This window comes from Ischnura elegans, chromosome 3 (assembly GCF_921293095.1).
Source record: "Ischnura elegans chromosome 3, ioIscEleg1.1, whole genome shotgun sequence".
Taxonomy (NCBI): Eukaryota; Metazoa; Arthropoda; class Insecta; order Odonata; family Coenagrionidae; genus Ischnura; species Ischnura elegans.
Window position 1 is genome coordinate 90,513,039 of NC_060248.1, and position 20,796 is coordinate 90,533,834.

Below are 20,796 nucleotides of genomic sequence, written 5' to 3' on the forward strand. Positions count from 1 at the left end.
GCTTATAAACCAGCCACCCTGTAGTTAGGCAAGAGCAAAATACAACTCTAAAATTACTAAATAAATATAGCTGAGACAGACAAACTAATAATTTTTCAAACAGCTAAAAATCTACGTACATTAACCCTTAGAGTGCGGGGACATTATTATATGTTTTGCATGATGACTGCGGCATTTACTCAAATTGTTTATTGCTACCTGGGCATCTTGCACTTGGGCACTTTCCCCCACTATTAGGATCGTTAAGGGACTTAACTCTACCAGAGCAGCCCTCATGGCAGGGGGTGCCTCCTACAGTAGACTCTCGTTAATACGAACAACGTTGTTACGAAGTTCTCGTTATTATGAAGCAAATCGTTGGTCCCGTCGAAAAGGCCTATCCAAGCTATAGTAAAAGAAACGTTACTACAAAATTTTCGTTTCTACGAAATTACGAACCTAAGTCCCGGTCCCGGCGGTAACAATATGGACTTTATTACGAAGTTCCACGCACAATTCACGGCGTTATGAAGTCATTATGACCCATTCGTAACCGTTAGTAAATTGTATGTGCAGTCAATCCTCTTCCACATTCGATTTAAGAATTTTCAGAGAAACGATCATTAAAAATTTTCGAATTTGGCCGACACTACGCGGTGTGGCGCTGGGAAACTCTCACTGTGATCACAATCTGAATAAGGTGTCATTAAATCCAGTGTGAATTTAGGAACTGCTCAGCGTTTCACCCATTCTTCGTCACCGCGGGGAACTTTTTTTTGGCTCCGGATGCATCGCAGGCCCCGCTAGAATTCACTCAGTTCGCCACAATCGTGAGTTAGCGCATACGTGTAATGCAGTGTTGCATTACGCAGGATAACAGTACTCTTCGATAACTTACATACAGTCCGGCTGGCGAGGGTTGTCCGATTACAGCACAATAAGAGGGGTGAATAATCCTACACCAGCATGGTTTAAAGCCAATCGCTGTCCCCCAAGCGCACCTCACACCCTCGCCTAGTCATACAACGTTGTCAAATGCATAAACGAGCACCGAAATAAGCCTGATCCACCAAAATAAGCCCATTCTTCGAATCACAAAAACAAGAGATTATTATTCCTCTTGGACCTTCCCGCTCGTCGTCCCTTCCTGTTCTTTTCTTCACGGAACACTTTGCAAGCGTTTCCCTTTGTTACCTGGCAGCCTTGCCCCCTACCCAGACCATTTTGTCTGTTATTGGACAACTCTCGGTGGCTGGACTGTAATTTTATCAACCTAGGAACAAGGTCTTGGGACGCATGTAGTTTGAATATCGGAGTTCATGTATTCGGGAAGATATCAACCCTCGATTGCGTCATGGCTCAGTCTTCTGTTGAAAAACTGAAATGAATTTTCCTATTTATTAGTGATGGGTCGATTCCAAAATTTTATCGATTCCGATCCCGATTCCGATTCTGACATTTCGATTCCGATTCTACCGATACCGATTCCATCGATTCTGATGCCATAGGTTCCAAGAAAAATATCACTTCCAGGAAACAAGAAAACTACTTTTTTAAATATTACTCTGTGAAAGAGTCAGTTCACAAAAGAATCTTTCATATCATTACTATGCAATTAAAATATAATAGCTAAATTTCAAAACAGAACATACCTGAAAAGTGGTGTTACATGATAGGTATTACTTTAGAATATTGGCACTCATAATATGTCGACCATATATATGTATCCAAACTACAAGGGAGAGCCCTGAGTACAGGAATTTTCATAGCTGTAATAAAGATTACATACTACGTATATGAATCATGTAATGTTTGGCCCTTTCAAATTCTCAAGCAGAAAATCCAATTATTCTACATCAGTGGCGGATACAGAAAAAACTCAAGGGGGGGGCGCAACATATCTTGAGTTGTCTTTACTTTTATCGTGATAAAAGATAATCAAGTCACAGGCAAAGTACCTATATGAAAATTTTATTTAAAGTGATTATAAACATGTAAAAGACAATGCCATCTTATGATATAAAAAAGTTACAATTGTGGTTTTGCAATGTTCGGCAATACAGGCGGACCCGCAAGGGGGGGGGGGCGCGCGCCCCCTGCGCCCCCCATCTGTATCCGCCACTGTTCTACATGCTCAGCCAGCAGGTTTTGACGTCTCCATGTTACAGTATTACTGCCTGCAGAAAATTGCCTTTTGCTACACATGTTTGTTATTGGGCAAGTACTTTCCCACCAAAATTGCAAGATTTCGGAGACTTTGGAATTTTTATTAAAAATTATATCAACGATTTGTTGGATCTTGAATCTTAATGGAATTCAAGTGGACGAAGCGAACAACTATTGAACTAAACTTTAGTTTTGTAGAGCCAAAAAAAATGCTATACTTCTCACGTCATTCAATCAACCTTTAAATCTCTTGCTTTTTATAAAGTTCAAGAAAGAAACTAAACGCTACAAATGAATATTACATCGGACGGACGCAGTAATAGAAAAGGCTAAAAGAGCCTTGTGGTGTGAAAACTCCCCCTAACGCGCGACTCACCTCAGAGAGGGTGGAAAGGGAAAAAGGGTATCGCTTGTTGCCTTTCACGGAAACTGTTCATTTTTCTCTCTCTTAAGCATACTGACTTAATCTCTTCACTTTACTTCAATACCCGAGGCATATTTCTTACGCGCGGGATGGTTCCGAAAAATATCCAATCCTTAGTATTTTCACTCGAGTAATGCGCGCTAAATGGTCTAGTCGATCTATACATAATCCTTTTTAACATCCTCTTTAGTGGTTTAAGTCAATGAAGACGATTATCCACGCTTTAAATGACGATTTTTCAGGACTAATGTTTTTAAAAACTTGAAAAATCGGCCTCAGTTACCGAGCCTCAGAGGTCCGCAGCGTGTAGGTCAGCCTTGACGCGCGATTGAAAAATCGCTCTTATTTCCTTCGTCGCAAACTTTCTTTTCAAGATTTCTACTTAGTACTCTTTAGAAATCTCTACTTTATATTGAGATTCAAATTTTCCGAGTTATATTTTTCGTAAACGAAAGATAATGTCTACTTAATGTCAAATTTCACGTGAAAAACGGGTCGGCCATTTTGCGTTGTAAAACCAGACAGATGAGAGCCAAAATCTTCAAAAGTCATTGAAAGTATAGGCAAAGCACCAGATCAAAGGAATATTGCGTTTTTTATTCCACAAAACTCATACCAACGCAAAACCACTTGGATAAATTCAAAGATTTTTTGAGGGAAAACGATATCTCGTGTGGCATTGAAAAATTGGTCATGTTTGGGCCTCTGTATCTCACAGAAGGTTCGTATTTATGTAAAATGGCATATAAAGCAATATTTGGTATTGATTCATGAGTATTTACGCTGATTTTCAAGTCTCTATCCCCAAAAAGGTCATTTTGGACTTTATTCCAGCTTTTTCCGATTTCGGACCAGTGTGCGCGGGGTAGGAAGACGATCGGCCGCCGAGGCTGGCGTAAAGGTATTCGGCGCCCACGTCGACAACAACAATAGTGTATTCGGCAAGCTGAAACTACCAGGCCAAGGAATTAGAATGACTGATCGGCTTTAAAACCTGCACTATTACATGAGTTTCATGATAGCGCTTCCTGTCGGCAGATTGCTGGACCTACTAGCCTCGAAAGCTCTGTAACCTTAACTACTCGACTCGACATCCATAATGCTACTCGAAACGCTCGAGTCGAGTACCAACTACTCGATCGACTTGAATTTTCGAGTACTCGCACATCCCAAGAAGATATGTGTTTTGTTATTACAATTACGTGGCGCGAAAATTCAAATGACTATTGGAAATGCGGTCGTATATTTTGTTGTTTGAAGTACTGCTGGAATCGGAATCGATTTTTCGCCTTGGCAAGTACTCGTTTTCGATTCCGGTTCTTGGCCGAGAATCGAGGAATCGAAGAATCGAGGAATCGAACCGACCCATCACTACTATTTATATATATTTCCGCGTAACTTTATCGCATTTATTATACACTATTTTTTTCGACAATTCCTAAATGAAACGTTCTTACGAACTTCGTTATTACGAACCTCAGGTTTTTCGGTCCCGTGAACTTCGTAATAACGAGAGTCTACTGTATACAGGAGTTCTCATGGCTAGCAGCTAAAATGGTGAGTTCCTGCAGCCTAATCAAAAAATGCTGGATAATACTATCAACATAGTGTGGAAAAGCTCAATTCATCACGGCAATATCTAAAAGGTTGCCAAAAAAATCTATAGCTCCCAGCATTGACACGATAGCATAACAATACACAATGACAATCCAAAATTAGGTAATGTTTGGAATAATTCTTCTTTAGCTATTATGTGGATTGATACTTTTCAGTCCCACAAGGATACGACATCTGAGCTACAACTATCAAGCATCAACCTTTCATACTTGTAAAAATTTTCAATATATATAGTCCCACAGTATATGCCCGAAGTACAGATTTAATTTCTGTAAAAAGATGTCGAAAGACTATTAATTGACATTGTTTGAAGAAAATGTACCAAGGCCTAAGCCCGTCCATTAGTCCCACATTTGAAATGAAAAACCAACAAAAACAATACAAATTAAATATTTAACTTACATAATTCACTTATAATGCATTAAGATAGTATCCATAGGATTACAGTTTAATAGAAGGTGAAATAATACTTCGGAGAATGATGGGTACAGTGACCAAAAGTAATATTCATATGTACTTATGGTGTTTATTTCAGGGATGAAATTTGTGAACTTAATTAATGCTGACCTGCTGCATCCTCTTAAGAAAATAAGTCAAACTTTATGACCCTTACAGGTCTTCCCAAGGCTGTATCTCACTCTCAGCAAACGTTATTTTTTTAACTTGCTGATTTCAATGTCAAATAGAAAGCAAATTGATCAGTAAAACTCGGGATAACTATTTAACTATAGAAACCTAACTTTTTAAACATAACAACCAAACACTTCAATTGATATACAGGTTACGGGATGGAGTTTTTATAGATACATTATTTTCAGTGAAACAGTACAAATATTTTACCGAAAATAATCTTTGATCATTACTGATTAAGCAGCAGAGAACCACAGAAAAATCTGATTTAAGCAAATAATTTTTTTTTAATAAATCCAAAAGACAGTTTATAAAATCACACTTTAAAAGATACTAAGCCAACTACAGGAGAGAAAAACAAAAAAATGGATTATACAGCAAATTAGTTTTCAATAAAAGGTATTATCGACAGCCTAATCTGCAACATGTAAATTGATGGACACTTGGATGCACAAATGAATATAAGAATTTTTGATCATTTAACATGAGAGAGAGATAGATCTATAAAAGCTAACAATTGCTCAACTCTTGGGTCACTTTTTGATAAAAATGACAAATCAACTTTTATTTGATTTAGGTATTTTTTTCAGAATAAACTTCACCACAACACCTATTATCATCAAAATTCTTCAGATCTAATGATAAGATAAGAAGTTACACAAGCACTGATGAGGCACTACAAAAACAAAATTTAATAAAAAGAGATTTAAGAAAACATGCTTTTTCCAATATTTGTCTACAATGCACTAAAAATTTAAAAATGAGCTTTCCAACACTAAGAGAATAAAGTGTATGTCCTGATTAGATTTGTTAGAAATAATTGTAGAAAAGTCAGATAGGTGAAGACAGATTGGCAAGCAATATTAATATCTTAACCTAATCAGTACCAACACTTTATTCTCCAACTGATGAAAAGCTTATTCTTTTTACTTTATATTGAATTTTAGACTTTTTTTGGAAAAAGCATGGTTATTCGATCTCTCTTTACTTCACTTTTATTCTCTACTTTTTAGAGGTGAATGATGTAATCAAATAAACCAGAACCATAAAAGCAATATCCACCAAAAATTTTTAATTGTGCCAACTATTAAGAATAATTAAAACTATTTTTTCATATTTATGTTAATTAATTAGAGAACAAAGTTTTACATTTCTGATTACTGAACATTATATTGTCATTCAAGGCAGAATGTATAAGAGGGAATTGAGAGAATTTTTAATGAACAAAGAGAACACAATTTCTACGCTATTCATGAAGACTACTCATAAAGGGTTACTGAATGAAGCAATCGAAATAAGTCTGGAGGAGAAAACTTTTAACCCTTTCGCACTGGGCTCCTTCACGGAAAGTTGGTTTTGGCTGTACGAAGACTTTGAGCATTTCTTTTTCACCCTGTACGGAGTTGTTTCTCAGCAAGGAATTGTACACGTAGTCGCTTCCTCCACTTAATGACCTTGCCTAGCGGGGTGCCGGACCCTTTCCTCAGCAACTGGGCAAATATGTATAATCCTAGACCCTTTTTCCCGAAGGCAGCCTGTCACGGCGTACTTTTGCGATCAGTTTATTGTTACTAGTGCGATTTTAATATTTTTTAATTGTTACTATTGCAGCAAATGTCAGTTCATCAATGTATACCTTTCATTTTGCAATGCCTCTAGAACTTTTAAACGAAGTTCTATTGTTTGTTTACGGTTTTCAGCAAAAGGGCATTATATCATAGACCAACAAATACTTTAAAGGGAATGAAATCTTTCAAAGTACCTAGTATACTTCTAGGTACTTGTGATTTATGATATCAACATGTTTTAGATCCATGGTGCCCAAATCCACACTCTCCTCATTCACGTATGCTCTCCACGAGCATTCTGAAAACATGAGAATGAAACATTTCGAATTTTTTTCAAGAATATTTTCCTGAAAAAAACTCGTAAAACTACTTGAATCTTACAAATTTGTTGTTTGAAATGGCCAAATTATATTTATGAAGCAATTTCACTTAGATAAATATAAATTCATATTACACACGAAATAAGAAAGAGAAGAGAATCATATTTTATTACATTACGAGGGCTCTTTTTCATAGGGGTTCAATCGGATATTTCAACAAATTTCACCGCAAATGTACACTTAGAATGTGGCTAACAAGTAATGTATATCTTTAGATGTAAATCATAACAATACCGCTCCTAAAAAATTTGCTAGTAAGGTTTAAAAATAACAATTAAACATCTAACCTTAGCGTCTCCAAAATTTGTTCTAGGTGATGATGAACTCCGGTAATATAAACGCTAGAGTTCGGTTTAAAATTTGGAACCAATCAGCAGAACATCCAGAATGTAACTCTTGGCATTTATTTTCAATAAATGTAACATGTACGTTTTTAGTTATTCTAACTTATAAACAAATAAGTGACCATGAGCAACATGCTTGAGTGGGACATTAAGTGGCGGAATGGGCCTAGATAATCCCCATACGGACAATAAGAAAGGGTCGGACCTCTCGTGCCTAGGGACCCTAATGGCGCTTGGGACCCACTTGGCATGCTTGACCGCAAAACCGTGAAAACACGGCCTTCGGCCTTTTGCGTCGAAAAATTCAAGCCGTGAAAATACGGCCTTCAGCCTTTAGCGTCAGAAAATTCAAGCCATGGAAACACGGCCTTCGTAGGGAAAAGGTTAATAGACAGAAGAATCAAGAATTGAGAGAATCGATTCAGCAGAAAATCAGCCACATATGGAGACTTTAACTTGATGAAATAGAACAGTCATGAAGTAAAAACCCAGCATGAACCTCACTTGGTAATTAGTCTTAGCCCTGAAGACGATATAAGGTTACTTATGATTAAAAAGTTGGCCTTCAACAGCATTTTACAAAAAAAAGAGCACGCACTATACACATTCAACCCAAAATACACTAATGTACAACCAGGGTGTCTCACCATGACAAGGGATGATGAGCATCCTCATTTGTAAATGATGAAAAACTATCTTCAGGTCATTGCCCTATTAAGTAGTTCAGGTTGAATATATTAAATAGATATTAAATATGTATTGATTAGATTGCCATTTGCTAAACCCAATCTTTTGTATCACTGGACTCACAAATCAATTACATAAAAAGGCAGTGAGCTACATATGTACTGTGCCTAGTGCATATGCAAAACATTTTTTGTGGGGTTTAGATAGAGAAGGAATACATTTTTTGGAGAGTCCATTTGAAAGGGGTACAACTGAGAGTGTACCTCCCAAATGTTACAAAAGGGGAGAACCCTTAAAAGCCCTGCCCTCTCTCTCTTGCTGGGCCTTGTATTCTACACTGGAAACAAATGTAAAGCCTTAATGGACATTAATACAGCATAATAAAATTGAAGTGAACATAAAGTAATGTATTGCTTGAAATACGTCTTACCCATGCAACACCAAATTTAAAACCCAAGCTAAACCTTTCAGTACCTATTTTAGAAGAGCATAAAACCAGGGGTGCAGCTAGGGATTACGGCTAGGGGGCTTTTAGGCACAACCAATACTGAGGGGTTTGGGGGTGTGGAATAACCGCCAGGATATGTGGGAAGTGCGGGGGCCCTCCCCCAGAATTTTTTTAAAGATAAATGGTTGAAAATGGTGAGTTTTCCGGCTTTATAAGAAATATTTTATTAATTCTTACACTTTTCTATAAGCAATATTAATCCAATTAAGTAAAATGGATTAAACTTAAAAATTTATCTAAGCTCAGGGAGGTGGGGTTTATCCCCCAAAACCCTCCTCTCTCTGTGCCACTGCATTTAACAACAAAAAGTAGCGATGTTAATTGAGTAGACACCAAAAGTATAAACATTTAAACATAGGTATTTACGGCGGGGTGAAGCATTCAACTATAATTGGGTTGTTAATGATTTTATGAGCTTTGGAATAAGGAGTATTTTTTTAAACATTACCATGGTGCATGCCCACAAAAGGACTTAAATAGGTAAACAATGATATGCCAAAACTTGTTGGCATTTTTGCCATGAAAATAGTCATTCCTGAAAGACATCAACTCTCCGAAACAATGCGCTTGATTATGCAACCCAAAAGCTCTTCTTCGGCCTTCCATATTTAAGTTCACTACATGTTTTAATTAGCATGCATGATATGACGACCAAAGTATGCATAAATTTTGGTTAACAACCTCAGTCAATGCCCAGGTTGATCATGTCATCAAAAATATTTTATTAATTTCCATTCAAATCATACACATATCAGCATCTGATTTTCACTTCACTTGCCTTTAGGTGGTCCAGTGGTTCCACTAGTGTAAATAATTAGGGCATCACTATCAGCATAAAATTCATCATCCAGACCTCCTTTCAGGATATGATTGGGTTGCAGGTCAACTTCTTCATCTGCAGCAGCCAAGGATGATACAGCCCTGTTAGGGCCATGCCGCCTTGCCAATACTCTCAAAGCATCTTCCACAACAAGCATTTGCCTTCCCTTCTCCATCAGCTGTGATGCTAATTCCAAATACTCTTGACCAGCCAAGATTAGGGCAACATCACTATCCCGAACATAATGCTCCATGACTGGAAGAGGATGGTCTTGGCATAGCGGAACAACTAACACAAAAGAAAATAAGAGGTAAATGGCACAAATTCAGAATAGATTTAGATACAAGTGGTGAATAATTGATGTGACATAAATGTGAGCACTTATGTCTAGTGGAAAGAGTATCAATATACCACCCCAAACTCGGGAGGAAGCCAATCGCTTAGCTATTCTCTTAGGGGCCCCTAGGTATAATAAATGAAGTAGAGCCTTCACAACCCTTCCTACGATTTGCATACAGTCGCTTGCTCCTGTACATACAACCTTGTCAGTATCTGATAATAAATGTCCATTTGCATTGCCAACTCAGTGGATTTTTTTGTTTCTACATCTTATTAACACAAAGCCCTTGAGAAAATAAATCTATATGCTGCTTTGCCGCATTCATCAGAGATCTCACGCTTAGCTTCTTTTAATTCATTTTATCGAAGTAGCCTTCCGATTAAGGTATGTTGCTATGGAGTACTTAAGAAGCATTCTGTCAGCCTCACCTCCCTTCATGAACTTCTCTTCAATTCACACCAAGGCCTAATCCCTTTCATTCTATTCTCTTCCTTACTCTCCCTTTTTTACCCACCATTCTACCCTTCAACACTGTTTTAAACATCCCCTCCCCACTACATACTACCTCCATCCATTCCTAATGTCTCCTTTGTATCTCATCTAAAAGCTACCTCTCCTCACCCACCAAGTCCAGCACTTCATTGTTGTTCCTCCTCACTGTCACTTCACCTTCTCCATTCTTTGCCACACCCACATCTTGAACACTTTCAGCCTACTTCCGTCCTCCTCCCTAAATGTCCACATTTCTGCATCATAAATCGCTACACTCCAGATGAGACTCTTCACCAGTCTTTTCTCTAAACTCTTGCATAACGATCCTCTTATAAGCTCCTTCCAGTTAATAAATGGCAATGCTCTTCCTGATGTCCTTACTTGTATTTCTGTATTCCTCAAACATGCTCCCCAAATAGCTTAATGCTCTACCTGGTCAAGTTTTTCCCCACCTACTTTTATCTTGAGCCTCACATTCCTCGTTCTCGATGCTTTACAAAGCAACATAACCTTGGTATTCTTATGATTAGTCCTCAACCCATACTCCTCACAACGCTTGTCTAATGCATCCACTGGAGCCTACCCTCGTTGACTGGTTAATTGACTCATGATCATTGGCTAACCTCAATGATTTAAACATCATTCCTCCCACTTTAACTCCAGCTTCAAACTCATTCCATCCTTCTCTTACCATCAGTGGCAATAGAGGACAGCCCTGCCTCACTCCTCAGCCCACCCAGATTCTCTGTCCGCTACTATCACTTGTGCAGTCTGGGCCATATACAGATTATGAATGAGTTGCCTATCCCTCCAATCTCATCCTATTTTCTTGAAAATATTTATTAATTCACCCAGTCCACCCTATCAAATGCTTTTTCAAAATCCACAAAGAAGACCTACATGCTCTGGCCATATTCTACATTCCTCTCCACCAAGCACCTCATGCTGGTGCAATGTTGCCACAATATTTAGGAACTGGTTTTCCGTGTTTGGCCTCAATCTCGTACTCAAATAAGTAATGGAACTTGGAAACAAGATATCAAATATGAAATGATCAACAGTAACTCCTGGTGAAAACAAAAATTTCATATACTCATTTCATTTACATAAGCTACAGTTAATCTTGAGAACCAGTTCAAGAGTTATCCATTAATACATAAAAATCTTTATTAAAAATAGGTATGATAGCTCAATAGCATGCGCTCTATAATGCCATTTACCTATAGCACTGACAACAAATGGCATAACCACTATGCAACCATGAACTATAATAGGACTCTCAACCAGAGCTTCAAATCACCATCATCATGACAAGTGCTGTTCCAAAACAGGTAGGGAGAATAAATTTTGTATGTTTTTATGCAATATTCATTCTTATAATGAGTTTTACTTACCTCTTGGTTTTATACTTATTAGCACCTATTATTTGGCTATCATAAATGAAATGAAGCAATAGGGTAGTTTCCTTCATCAAAGAAAACGAAAGGCATTGATTGCAATTCGTTACCCACCTATCAAGTCAAAAAATGTATGGAACAAGGAGCGTAATATTATAGTGCATGGTAGTATGTTTAAATTTCAATACGTACTTCAGCATGTTTTAGAAAGAATGGGTTAAATAAAATTGGTTAAATCACAATTTAAAATATCAAACTCACTGGTGGACGTCAAAAGTTGACGATTAAAGTCCACTTTTGACCAACTATGACAATGGAAAGTCAAACTTAAAATACAGGCATCCCCCGAGTTACGTAAGAGATGCGTTCCGGCAGACTATACGTAAGTCGAAATTTACGTAAGTCGAACCTTTGCGTTGGCACTTCAGAAATTGCTGTATAACAAGTTGTATCGTACAGGAATGAGCGCAACCACATACGCCACCACATCCATCGCTAGAACTGCAAATTTTCACGTTGATATTTTTAGCACGTAAAAAACTCTATAACTATTCGATATTTTTTCTACCATAGGTTGTACGAGCGAATATCAACTTCTTCGCGCTCGCATTCGAAAATTAACGTAATCATTTGAAATACGGTTATCGCTTACGTAAGTACGGATTTACGTAAGTCGAGACATACGTAACTCGGGGTATGCCTGTAGTTGATTTTCAGAATAAATAGCAGACTTTCAACTTAGTCAACTTTCACTTTCCAATCCCCAGGACCACCCACATGATGGACACCTGGGTACTCCGCCAGCTTAACTACACTCTCTCCACTCCACTCTCCCTCACCCAACACTCGAATATTCTTCAACAGGGTGTTCCTATCATTTACAATATAAAATCCACCATACCACACACTTTTTCCCACTCTGTCTTCACGCCTCCTAAGTACAGGGTCTCTCCCAAAAGTTTAGGAACTACAATTCTGAAACAGACCATATTTGCACACTTCTAGGCCCCAGGTTAATAAGGGTACAACTTCGGCCAGAGAGTACTACAGTCGTCTACAACCAGTGGTTGACTGATGATCAAGCTACGTGGAGAGCATGATTAATACCCCAACTGAAAAAGCTGTAGGGCATATTTTAGAGAATAAATCTAATTAACTTCCACACTAAACTGGAGGAATTGATGTCACAAATCTGAAGAAGTGGTGCAGACAGTTCAAAGGAGAGTGGGAGATTTGTGATGACGACAAGTATCCAAGGCAACTTCCGGCACTCTAAGGGCCTTCATACAATAGGTCTTACCGAACCACACCAGGAGCTTCCAAGCAGTATGTGAAGAGATGATTAATGAGCATTTAGCAGGCAAGAAATTAGTTTGACAACTTCTAAAGAGACTGTAAGTTTACATTAACTTATTGAGATTGTACAATCCCAGGAAAGAAAAACTGATTTCCAACAGTTTTGAACCTCATTTGAATCTGATCTGAAACCTTAAAATCTGATTTGACTCTGTCTTGACACTGATTTCCACTGGTTTCCAGCGGACAGGAAATGGAAGGAAGTGATTTGAATCTCATTTCCTTTGTAACTGGTTTCCAGCCGTCTTCCACATGGACTGTATTGACACTGAATTGAATGTCATTTGAAACTCTTTTCCTTATTTATTGGCTTGAAAGTGTTTTCCACGAGTGCTTTCCAACAGAGTTGAATTGTAGAATGAATTTGAAATTCGTGTCTTATAAAAACCTATCTCACACAGGCTTTACGACTGCGTTGATTGGAAAATTACTTCTTCTGAGGTGTCAATGAGTATACTAAGTTCAAAATCATGGTCAGAAATAAAATAATGACGTAGAGGACATATGTACCTTGCCGTCTTGCAAAAATTTACGGGTGATGAAAAAAATTTACTGTACATCATCCACATTTTGTATTGTGCATCATTTCACCTGCTGGAACTCACCGGGCATGCAATTTAAGTGGCTAATACGGCTCACGTTTAAACCTCACTCTGCGACTTCGCCTTTAAAAAAAATATAACGGGCATAGTGCTGCCACCTAACTACAAAAGATAGCAAACCAAAGTAGATACGCTGATTCTGTTCTGAATGTTTACGAATGGTTTACGTGCTTGTGGTTCTGTTTTGTGCTTAAGTATTAGGGCGTGGAGAAAAAATAATCATATCAGTATTATTTAACCAGTGCTAAATTCCCGCAGCGTTGAATTAAGCCATTCGTGCATCTCTTTAGTCTTCAAGCGACAGTGGAAGCCTGATGTGATTTCGATCTTTTGTGTTTTCATTGAATAATTTATCTTGTGTCAACAGATTTTGAGCGATTACTAATATTTTTGTATGCAATATGTATAATATGTACTTGCGTTACGTCGCCGAAGAGAACCTACCAGGATTTTCAGAGTATTGTGTATATTGCTGGTTTGTTTGTGCTAAGTGAAACGACCGTGTTCATGTATTTAAACATTAATGGCAAGTTTCTGTAGTGTAACATACAGATATCGATGGCTTAATGCTGAACCAGAATTATTTTCATAAGTCACGTAAAGAAGTCTTTCTTTCATAAAGGCATCTGAAATATTTTCTAGTGTTGTGATTCTTCTGTTAATCACGGAAAAATTTGTGCTCTTCGATAATTCAAGATTGTGGAATCTGATGTTAGTTGTTGTTGTTCTGGTGCAGTGACTGTTCTGTTACTCTTGGCAAAACTTTTGCCTTTCGATGACTTTTCAAGAACTGATAAACAATGACAAAAAGCACAACTAGTTTGTCTAACTCTCCTTCAAATGAGATTTCATCTGTAAATTCTGTGTTTCCCTAAATTATTTCTAACGCATGAAATTGAGATTTTAAGTGTATTCTGCCTCAGAAGTTTACCAAATAAGTAGACTATGTATTTTCAATTGAATATGTACTTCCAATAGGGTTTGTGCATACTTAATAAATACGTTAATAGAGCCTGTGTTATTTTGTTGTGGTGGGAGACTTACATGAAGTTCATTTTGTTAGGCTGTATTTTGTAAACTTTTTTCAGCTGAGTCTACATCCAGATTGATGATAGAGATTTAGTATTTGATGTTAGAAACCTATGTTGAGTGCAGCTCTGCGAAACTTGGAATTGGCGGAAATAATTATTTCCGCCAATCGGGTATCAACAGTTAACTCATGTATCCGAAGTTAACTCATGCATCAGCAGGTCATAAGGAGGTGAGAATCGAGTCGCAAACAAGGTTCAGATAGGTATAAAGGTGGAAAACAGATTCGAAAAAGCTTAAACGGGGAAACCGGATTCAAATCTGTTGAACAGTGGAAACCAGAGTCAAACCACATTCATGGAAATGAGTAGGAAAACAGCCGCCATGTTGGACCTTCACAACTGATTTCCCACTGTCTTTCAACTGATTTCCAGCTGTTTCAATTTTCAAAACAGATTCAAAGGGGAAGGAAATCAGTGCGTCAAACCTGTAGGAATTCAGTGTCAAATCTGATGGAAATCAGTTTTTCCTTGCTGGGATGATATTAACTGAAGTTTTAAGTGACTGAACTTAAATAATACACTAGCGACACAATGATTGTATTCAGCCATTACTACCATTGAGTAGCCGGTCACTTGCCGATTCACCGGTACTAATGTCTTAATACAATGTTGCTCTAATATGTCAATGAGACATGGAGAACCAGGACACTGCATATTCGCACAACAAATTCAACAAGGACCTGAATTTCAGTTGTTCATAGAAGTTATTAATGACCTCTGACAAATGTACACTTGTGCATAATTCCTAATGATAACACCATAATACAGTACTTATAGAATCATTTCACACACAGAGGTAAACATCTATGCTCAGCTTCAGTCCGTCATCCATCCTTTCTACAATAAAATCTATCCCTCAACAATTAATTAGCTAATCTAAATGCATAAAGCCAGATTTGAACTACTTCCCCAGATTTCTCCCAAAAACTTTATCACAGACCTTCTCTAAAAAGTACCAAGACTGTTTCATAGCTCCATGACAAACTAAGCGAGACTTTTTTCACATTTCACTTCATGCCAATGAGCATGGCACAATCATGATTGGTTAATACCTTTAATTGAAACATAGAAAAAAGATTGCATATCTCTTCAATACCTTTCGGTTCACCTTTCGAATCACGAGAGTTCCACCCATGGGGTTGAAGAAAATTGAACACATCAACGACTTAAAAAATAAGAGATTCTAAAAATATTCATACCAATTTGTCCGCTCATCCAGCATGCCCACTGTGCAATAACGTATGAAGCATCATTAGGACACAATAAAGCAACCCTTTCTCCTTGACGTCCTCTGAGTATTTCAGTAATTTGAACGGCGAGCTGATTGCTGCTTAAGAAGATTCCCTCATATGTGTAGTCCCCATGTCGATCTCTGATAGCTGTCCGGCTTGCAAATCTTTCAGCATGCCTGAATACTGGTAGAACCTAAAATTGAAACACATTACATGATTCACTGACATGGGATTGTAGAAACTAGAGTCATGTCAAATTCAATTCGCAAGATGGACACATTTACAAAATAATACGTCGATATGTACCTTATTCTCCGACGGTGGAGTCACACTCTTCTGTGGACGAGCAACATGAAGCATTGATGGGCTAACACGACTGTGTAAGCGAATTAATTGCTTCAAAACAGAAGAATTTTTCAGAAATACACACTTCGATCGGCAAATCAGTGATGACCAGTGAAACACCATTTTTCAGCTGGAATTTAACTTCAGAGAGTATATCTGTTCATAAAGCAAATAATTCATAAACAGCTATTGAAGATCCCAAAATGCAACGTCAATTATGCGTTTCATTTCAAACAAACGCAAAAGCACAAAAAGTGTAATAATGTAACAATAGTATCTGAGAAACTTGCGATTAATCATTAGTCAACTAATACTCTAAACGCTTTGCCATTTTATCGATAAATAAACGATGTTCAACATGATTTTGTTTAGTTGAAAATACTACACAAACGAGCAAAAGTATTAGTTACCTTTGTGCAGCAATTATAAGCCGCGATTACGTGTGCTGCCCACAGAAATGACAATCACCGATCACAATGCCTCTGCTAAACATCACGCAAAAAACCTTCAAGTGAAACTTGACTTTATTCTACTATTTGTGTCTCGAGGTTATTCGGATACGTCTGCCCACCTTCAATCCAAGGACGTCACGTAATCCGAAGCACGCAAGGCGAAAGTTTTTATAAACGCCAGTGAAAATTGGTTAATGCAATCTGCGTTGTTTACATCGTGGAATTACGACGGAGATGCGACAAGAAACGTTTGGAGAGGAAGCCCTAGACGAATACACACTCTGGTTCTACGATTGAGAGTTGCCAATTTTTACTTTGCTGCTCTGACTTATGAGAACGTCATAATCGTGGCGTCAAGGAAAAACTTATCGACACCGAAAAAGATTAACATATCAAAACTGCTTCCATCAGTCCTATCATTTTAGTTTCTCAAATTCGGTAGGCTGTTTTCGAATATTCAAAGAAATTGATTGATTTCTCAGAAGACATGGGCCGTGCTCGGAAGGATAGTACTGGTTCGAACCCAGTTGACCATTATAGAAAACAAATCGGTAATTTTTAGTTGTCTTTGATTTTACGCTCACTTACCCTGCGTTTTACTGAAAGGATTAATATATTTCATTGATTCAGGCAAGCAAGATACGAAGAAAAGCAAGGAGAACTTACGGATTTCCAAAAATTTGTCGGATATGAAGGAGAATGCACCTACAGTTTACAAAGTAAATACCTAAATATTGTTGAAGTAAAATGTTAACTTCAATGATTTCAGCCGCAAAATAGATTATAAACTCACCTCCACTTCTTTGCAGGACATAATTCTCATGGTGGGGGTGCTGTTCGCAGTTTTTGTTTGCATTTACTTTCTGTTTTATGCAGCCCTATTTGAAACAAGCAAGTAATGTGACCGTTGTGAAACCCTTGGAATTCGGGTTGAGCAATTCTATTCATTTTGTCATACATGTGTTTAAATAGGGTATCCGCGAGTGCCTCAGGAAAAGAGGTATCTTTTATCAGCAACATACAACACGAAAGGGTTTTGAAACTTGAAAGTTTGCCACGCCGAGATTTCCTTTTGGTTGGTCATTGTTCACAGCCAATTTGGCTGTCTACAATGTGTTTCTTGAAAGTTTGTCTTGTTGGTCTTTGGACAAAAGTATATTATTAATATTTTACAGAATCATTCAGTCATGAAGTGATGAACATACTGTGATAAATGTACCTTTTTAATCGCAATAATCGTATAAACTTGGAAGTATAAGTGTATTTCAATAGGGTTCATGACAGGTACAGAATTTGCATTAATCTCATTTCCTTGGGTCCTTGTGTTCAAATGCCAATTTTGATATCAATCAAATTTTTATTGTGAAATTGAATATTATATTAATTTGTTTTATATGTGCTATTAATATTCTTATTTTTCAAATTTTATATTGTTAATGGTGAATAAAATCCATGAATGTGTAAATAACTGCCATAATCTCCTCTGAATGATTCATTTTCATCTCCATGATGAATGTTCAGTGAGCATATAGCCCCCTCCAAAGACACTAGCTTTAATAAGATCAGTAGTCTGACACAAGTGAGGACCCTCTATTTTGACAAGAAGCTATGCAACCATACCTAGCCACGGCCCCATTAACTTGTTAGAGTCATTAACCTTTCTAATTTTCCATGATTTATCAGAAAAGCACCACAAGTGGTTTTGTCACTTTGATTTGGCATTCTCATGTAAGCATATTCGCGAAAGAGTGATTGGTAAAACTTGAAACTTAGGCTTTTGCTGCAAGATAAATTGGTATTAACGGCTGTGGGAGCAGCTGCTTATTGCACTTCATCACGCAAGCTTTTGCAGCCATTGCAGGTCACACTATCATTATTCATTGGCTGATGATGCGACCTGCAATGGCAGCGAAAGCTCACATGACAAAGCTCAATATGCAGCTGCTCCCGAAAGCCGTTCATGGCGGTTGATAAAACTGTAAGAACTGGTTGTGGTGTCTTCTATTGAAAAAAGGGTGGAAGATTACAAATTTTTTATACCATGTGTAGCCCATCCCCAGGGTTAATTCAACAGCCTCAACAAAAAATTAAGAGTGTTTCATGATGATGAAAACGATGAGTATAAATTTCAGCATTATTTAAATGAAATTTATAGTCTTGTTGGTTTTTACTGAAACAGCAGTAGTTCTAATGGCTTGATCTCTGTAGGTATTTGTTTTTAAAATCCATTATTTTTATTTAAATTTTATGGCACTAGTGGTAGAACCTCATAGTAGTTAATATCATCCGATTTTGAGGAAATTTGGGATGTGAGGCCCTGACCTCAGTCCAAAGCTTTAATTAGTAACAAGAAATTCTGAGGATGAGTGCTCCTTCATCTGCCTCCTGTCTACGCGCCTCATTTCCATCCCTTTTTCTAACACTCAGAACTTCCATTTTTCTGTTGCCAAAATTATTTTTCTGTGGCGCTGCCTTCAGCTAATCAGAATGATTGGCCACTTCAGCGGGACAGCCAAGGTGGTGCCCAGGGTTCCAAGCATTAGGGGGCCCCATAAAAGACATAGATCAATTCTTTAAAAATTGAAGAGTTCCCTATTTAGTGTACAAGTGTCCAAAATTCTTATGCGTTAAATATTGACCGTCAGCTTTTTTACATACAATAATATTATTATTTCACTTAATCATTCTGAATTACCTTGTTTCTTTTTTCTCTCTGGAATTCTGGTCAGTTAAAAAAAATATGAATTAGTTTTCCAAGACCATCATTTCTATTGGCATCCTCACAGGCATGTGAGTGCTTAGAAATCACAGGTGGATAACCAGTTTTTCATTTAAAACATTATTTGCATCATAGACTAAAAACTACATATATTTGAGTGTATTTATATAACAACCGTAGCAAAAGAAACAATGAATGGTATTTTAGTAGGTCCTCATCAAAATGCCTGATTTCAGGGTGGTTTTTGTAGGCTTACTTTGCTCTTCTGCTCTGGGCTTTCAGATTGTAAAGACCAAATTAACGGGTTCGCTACAGGAAAGGCTTTCATTTATGCTCACATGAAATGTGAAGCAATGACTCATGGTAGACATTAATTTTTACAAGAGGATGCTGTACCTAGCTGAGCAGATCTGATGGTTCAAACCCCCCAAAATTTAGGTCAGACATGGCATTAAGTATACCCCCTCTCTGAATATTATTATTATAGCTTTCTACCGATTAAGGTAAGTTTCCATGGAGTACTAAAGAAGTTATCTGGGAGCCTCCCTTTCCTTCCAGCACTGCCTTCTTCAATTCACTGTAAGGCCTACTCCCTTTCAATCTATCTAAAATCCTATTCTTTTCCTTCCCCTCCCTCGTTTCCCTAACATTCTACCTCTAACACCATTTTCAACATCCCCTCCCTGCTAAGTACTCTCTCCATCCATACCTTCTATCTCCTCCATATCTCATCTAAAAGCTGCCTCTCCTCGCCAACCATATCAAGTATCATTCCTTTCCTCTCCGTCCATTTCACCCTCTCCATTCTTCTCCATACCCACATCTTGAATGCCTCCAATCTTCTCTCCTCTTATTTCCTCCGTGTCCACGTTTCCGCACCATAGAGAGCTACACTCCAAATCAAACTCTTCACTAACCTTTTCTTTAAACTCTTACATAACAATCCTCTCAGAAGCTCCTTCCTGTTAATGAACGCCTCCTTTGCTAGTACAATTTGCTTCCTGATGTCCTTGCTACTGTGACCGTTTTCCTCTAATATGTTGCCCAAATAGTTAAATTGCTCTACCTGCTCAAGTTTTTCCCCACCTACTTTTATCTTGAGTCTCACATTCGTAGCTCGCGATACTTTACAAAACTGCACTACCTTAGTCTTCTAGTGATTAATCCTCATCCCATATTCCTCGCAACGCTCGTATAACGCATCCACTAGAGCCTGCAGTCCCCTCGCTGACTGGCTAATCAGCGCCTGATCATCCGTGAACCGTACCGATTTAAACATTATTCCTCCCACTTTCACTCCAGCTTCCAACTCGACCCACGCTTCTCTTACCATCTCCTCACACAGCGTATACGTCAAAAAGCAGCGGCGATAGAGGACAGCCTTGCCTCACTCCTCGTCCCATTCTTGCCCACCCAGATTCTCCGTCCGCTACCCTCACTTGCGCAGTCTGGGCCGTATACAGATTACGAATCAGTCGTCTATCCCTCCAATCTACACAGCTATTCTCTTGAGAATATCCATTAACTTTACCCAGTTCACCCTATCAAACGCTTTCTCAAAATCCACGAAACAGCTGCCTAGGCATATACGTCCTGGTCATATTCTAGGTTCCTCTCCACCAGGGACCTCATTATTGCAATTGCATC

General features: G+C 38.0%; 1 protein-coding gene and 1 long non-coding RNA gene across 3 annotated transcripts in view; one reads left to right on the top strand and one right to left on the bottom strand.

Moving 5' to 3' along the window:
• The window catches only part of LOC124156131 (malonate--CoA ligase ACSF3, mitochondrial), a 32,179-nt gene extending 14,868 nt beyond the window's left edge, over positions 1–17,311 (bottom strand). Inside the window, exons 1-4 of one of the 2 annotated variants that reach the window (XM_046530475.1) lie at positions 17,224–17,311; positions 15,940–16,134; positions 15,601–15,826; positions 9,082–9,411 (exon numbers count right to left, since the gene is read on the bottom strand). In XM_046530475.1, the coding sequence (XP_046386431.1) occupies positions 9,082–9,411; positions 15,601–15,826; positions 15,940–16,101 (718 nt within the window). In that variant the 5' untranslated portion in view covers positions 16,102–16,134; positions 17,224–17,311. Of the gene's footprint in view, positions 1–9,081; positions 9,412–15,600; positions 15,827–15,939; positions 16,135–16,388; positions 16,940–17,223 lie in introns of those variants that run through there. The other variant, XM_046530474.1, reaches the window with a different exon arrangement.
• LOC124156135 lies at positions 16,890–17,907 on the top strand. The gene is made up of 3 exons (XR_006864276.1): positions 16,890–16,981; positions 17,061–17,149; positions 17,240–17,907. It is a non-coding gene; the product is annotated as an uncharacterized LOC124156135 (long non-coding RNA).
• Positions 17,908–20,796: the final 2,889 nt, after the last annotated feature.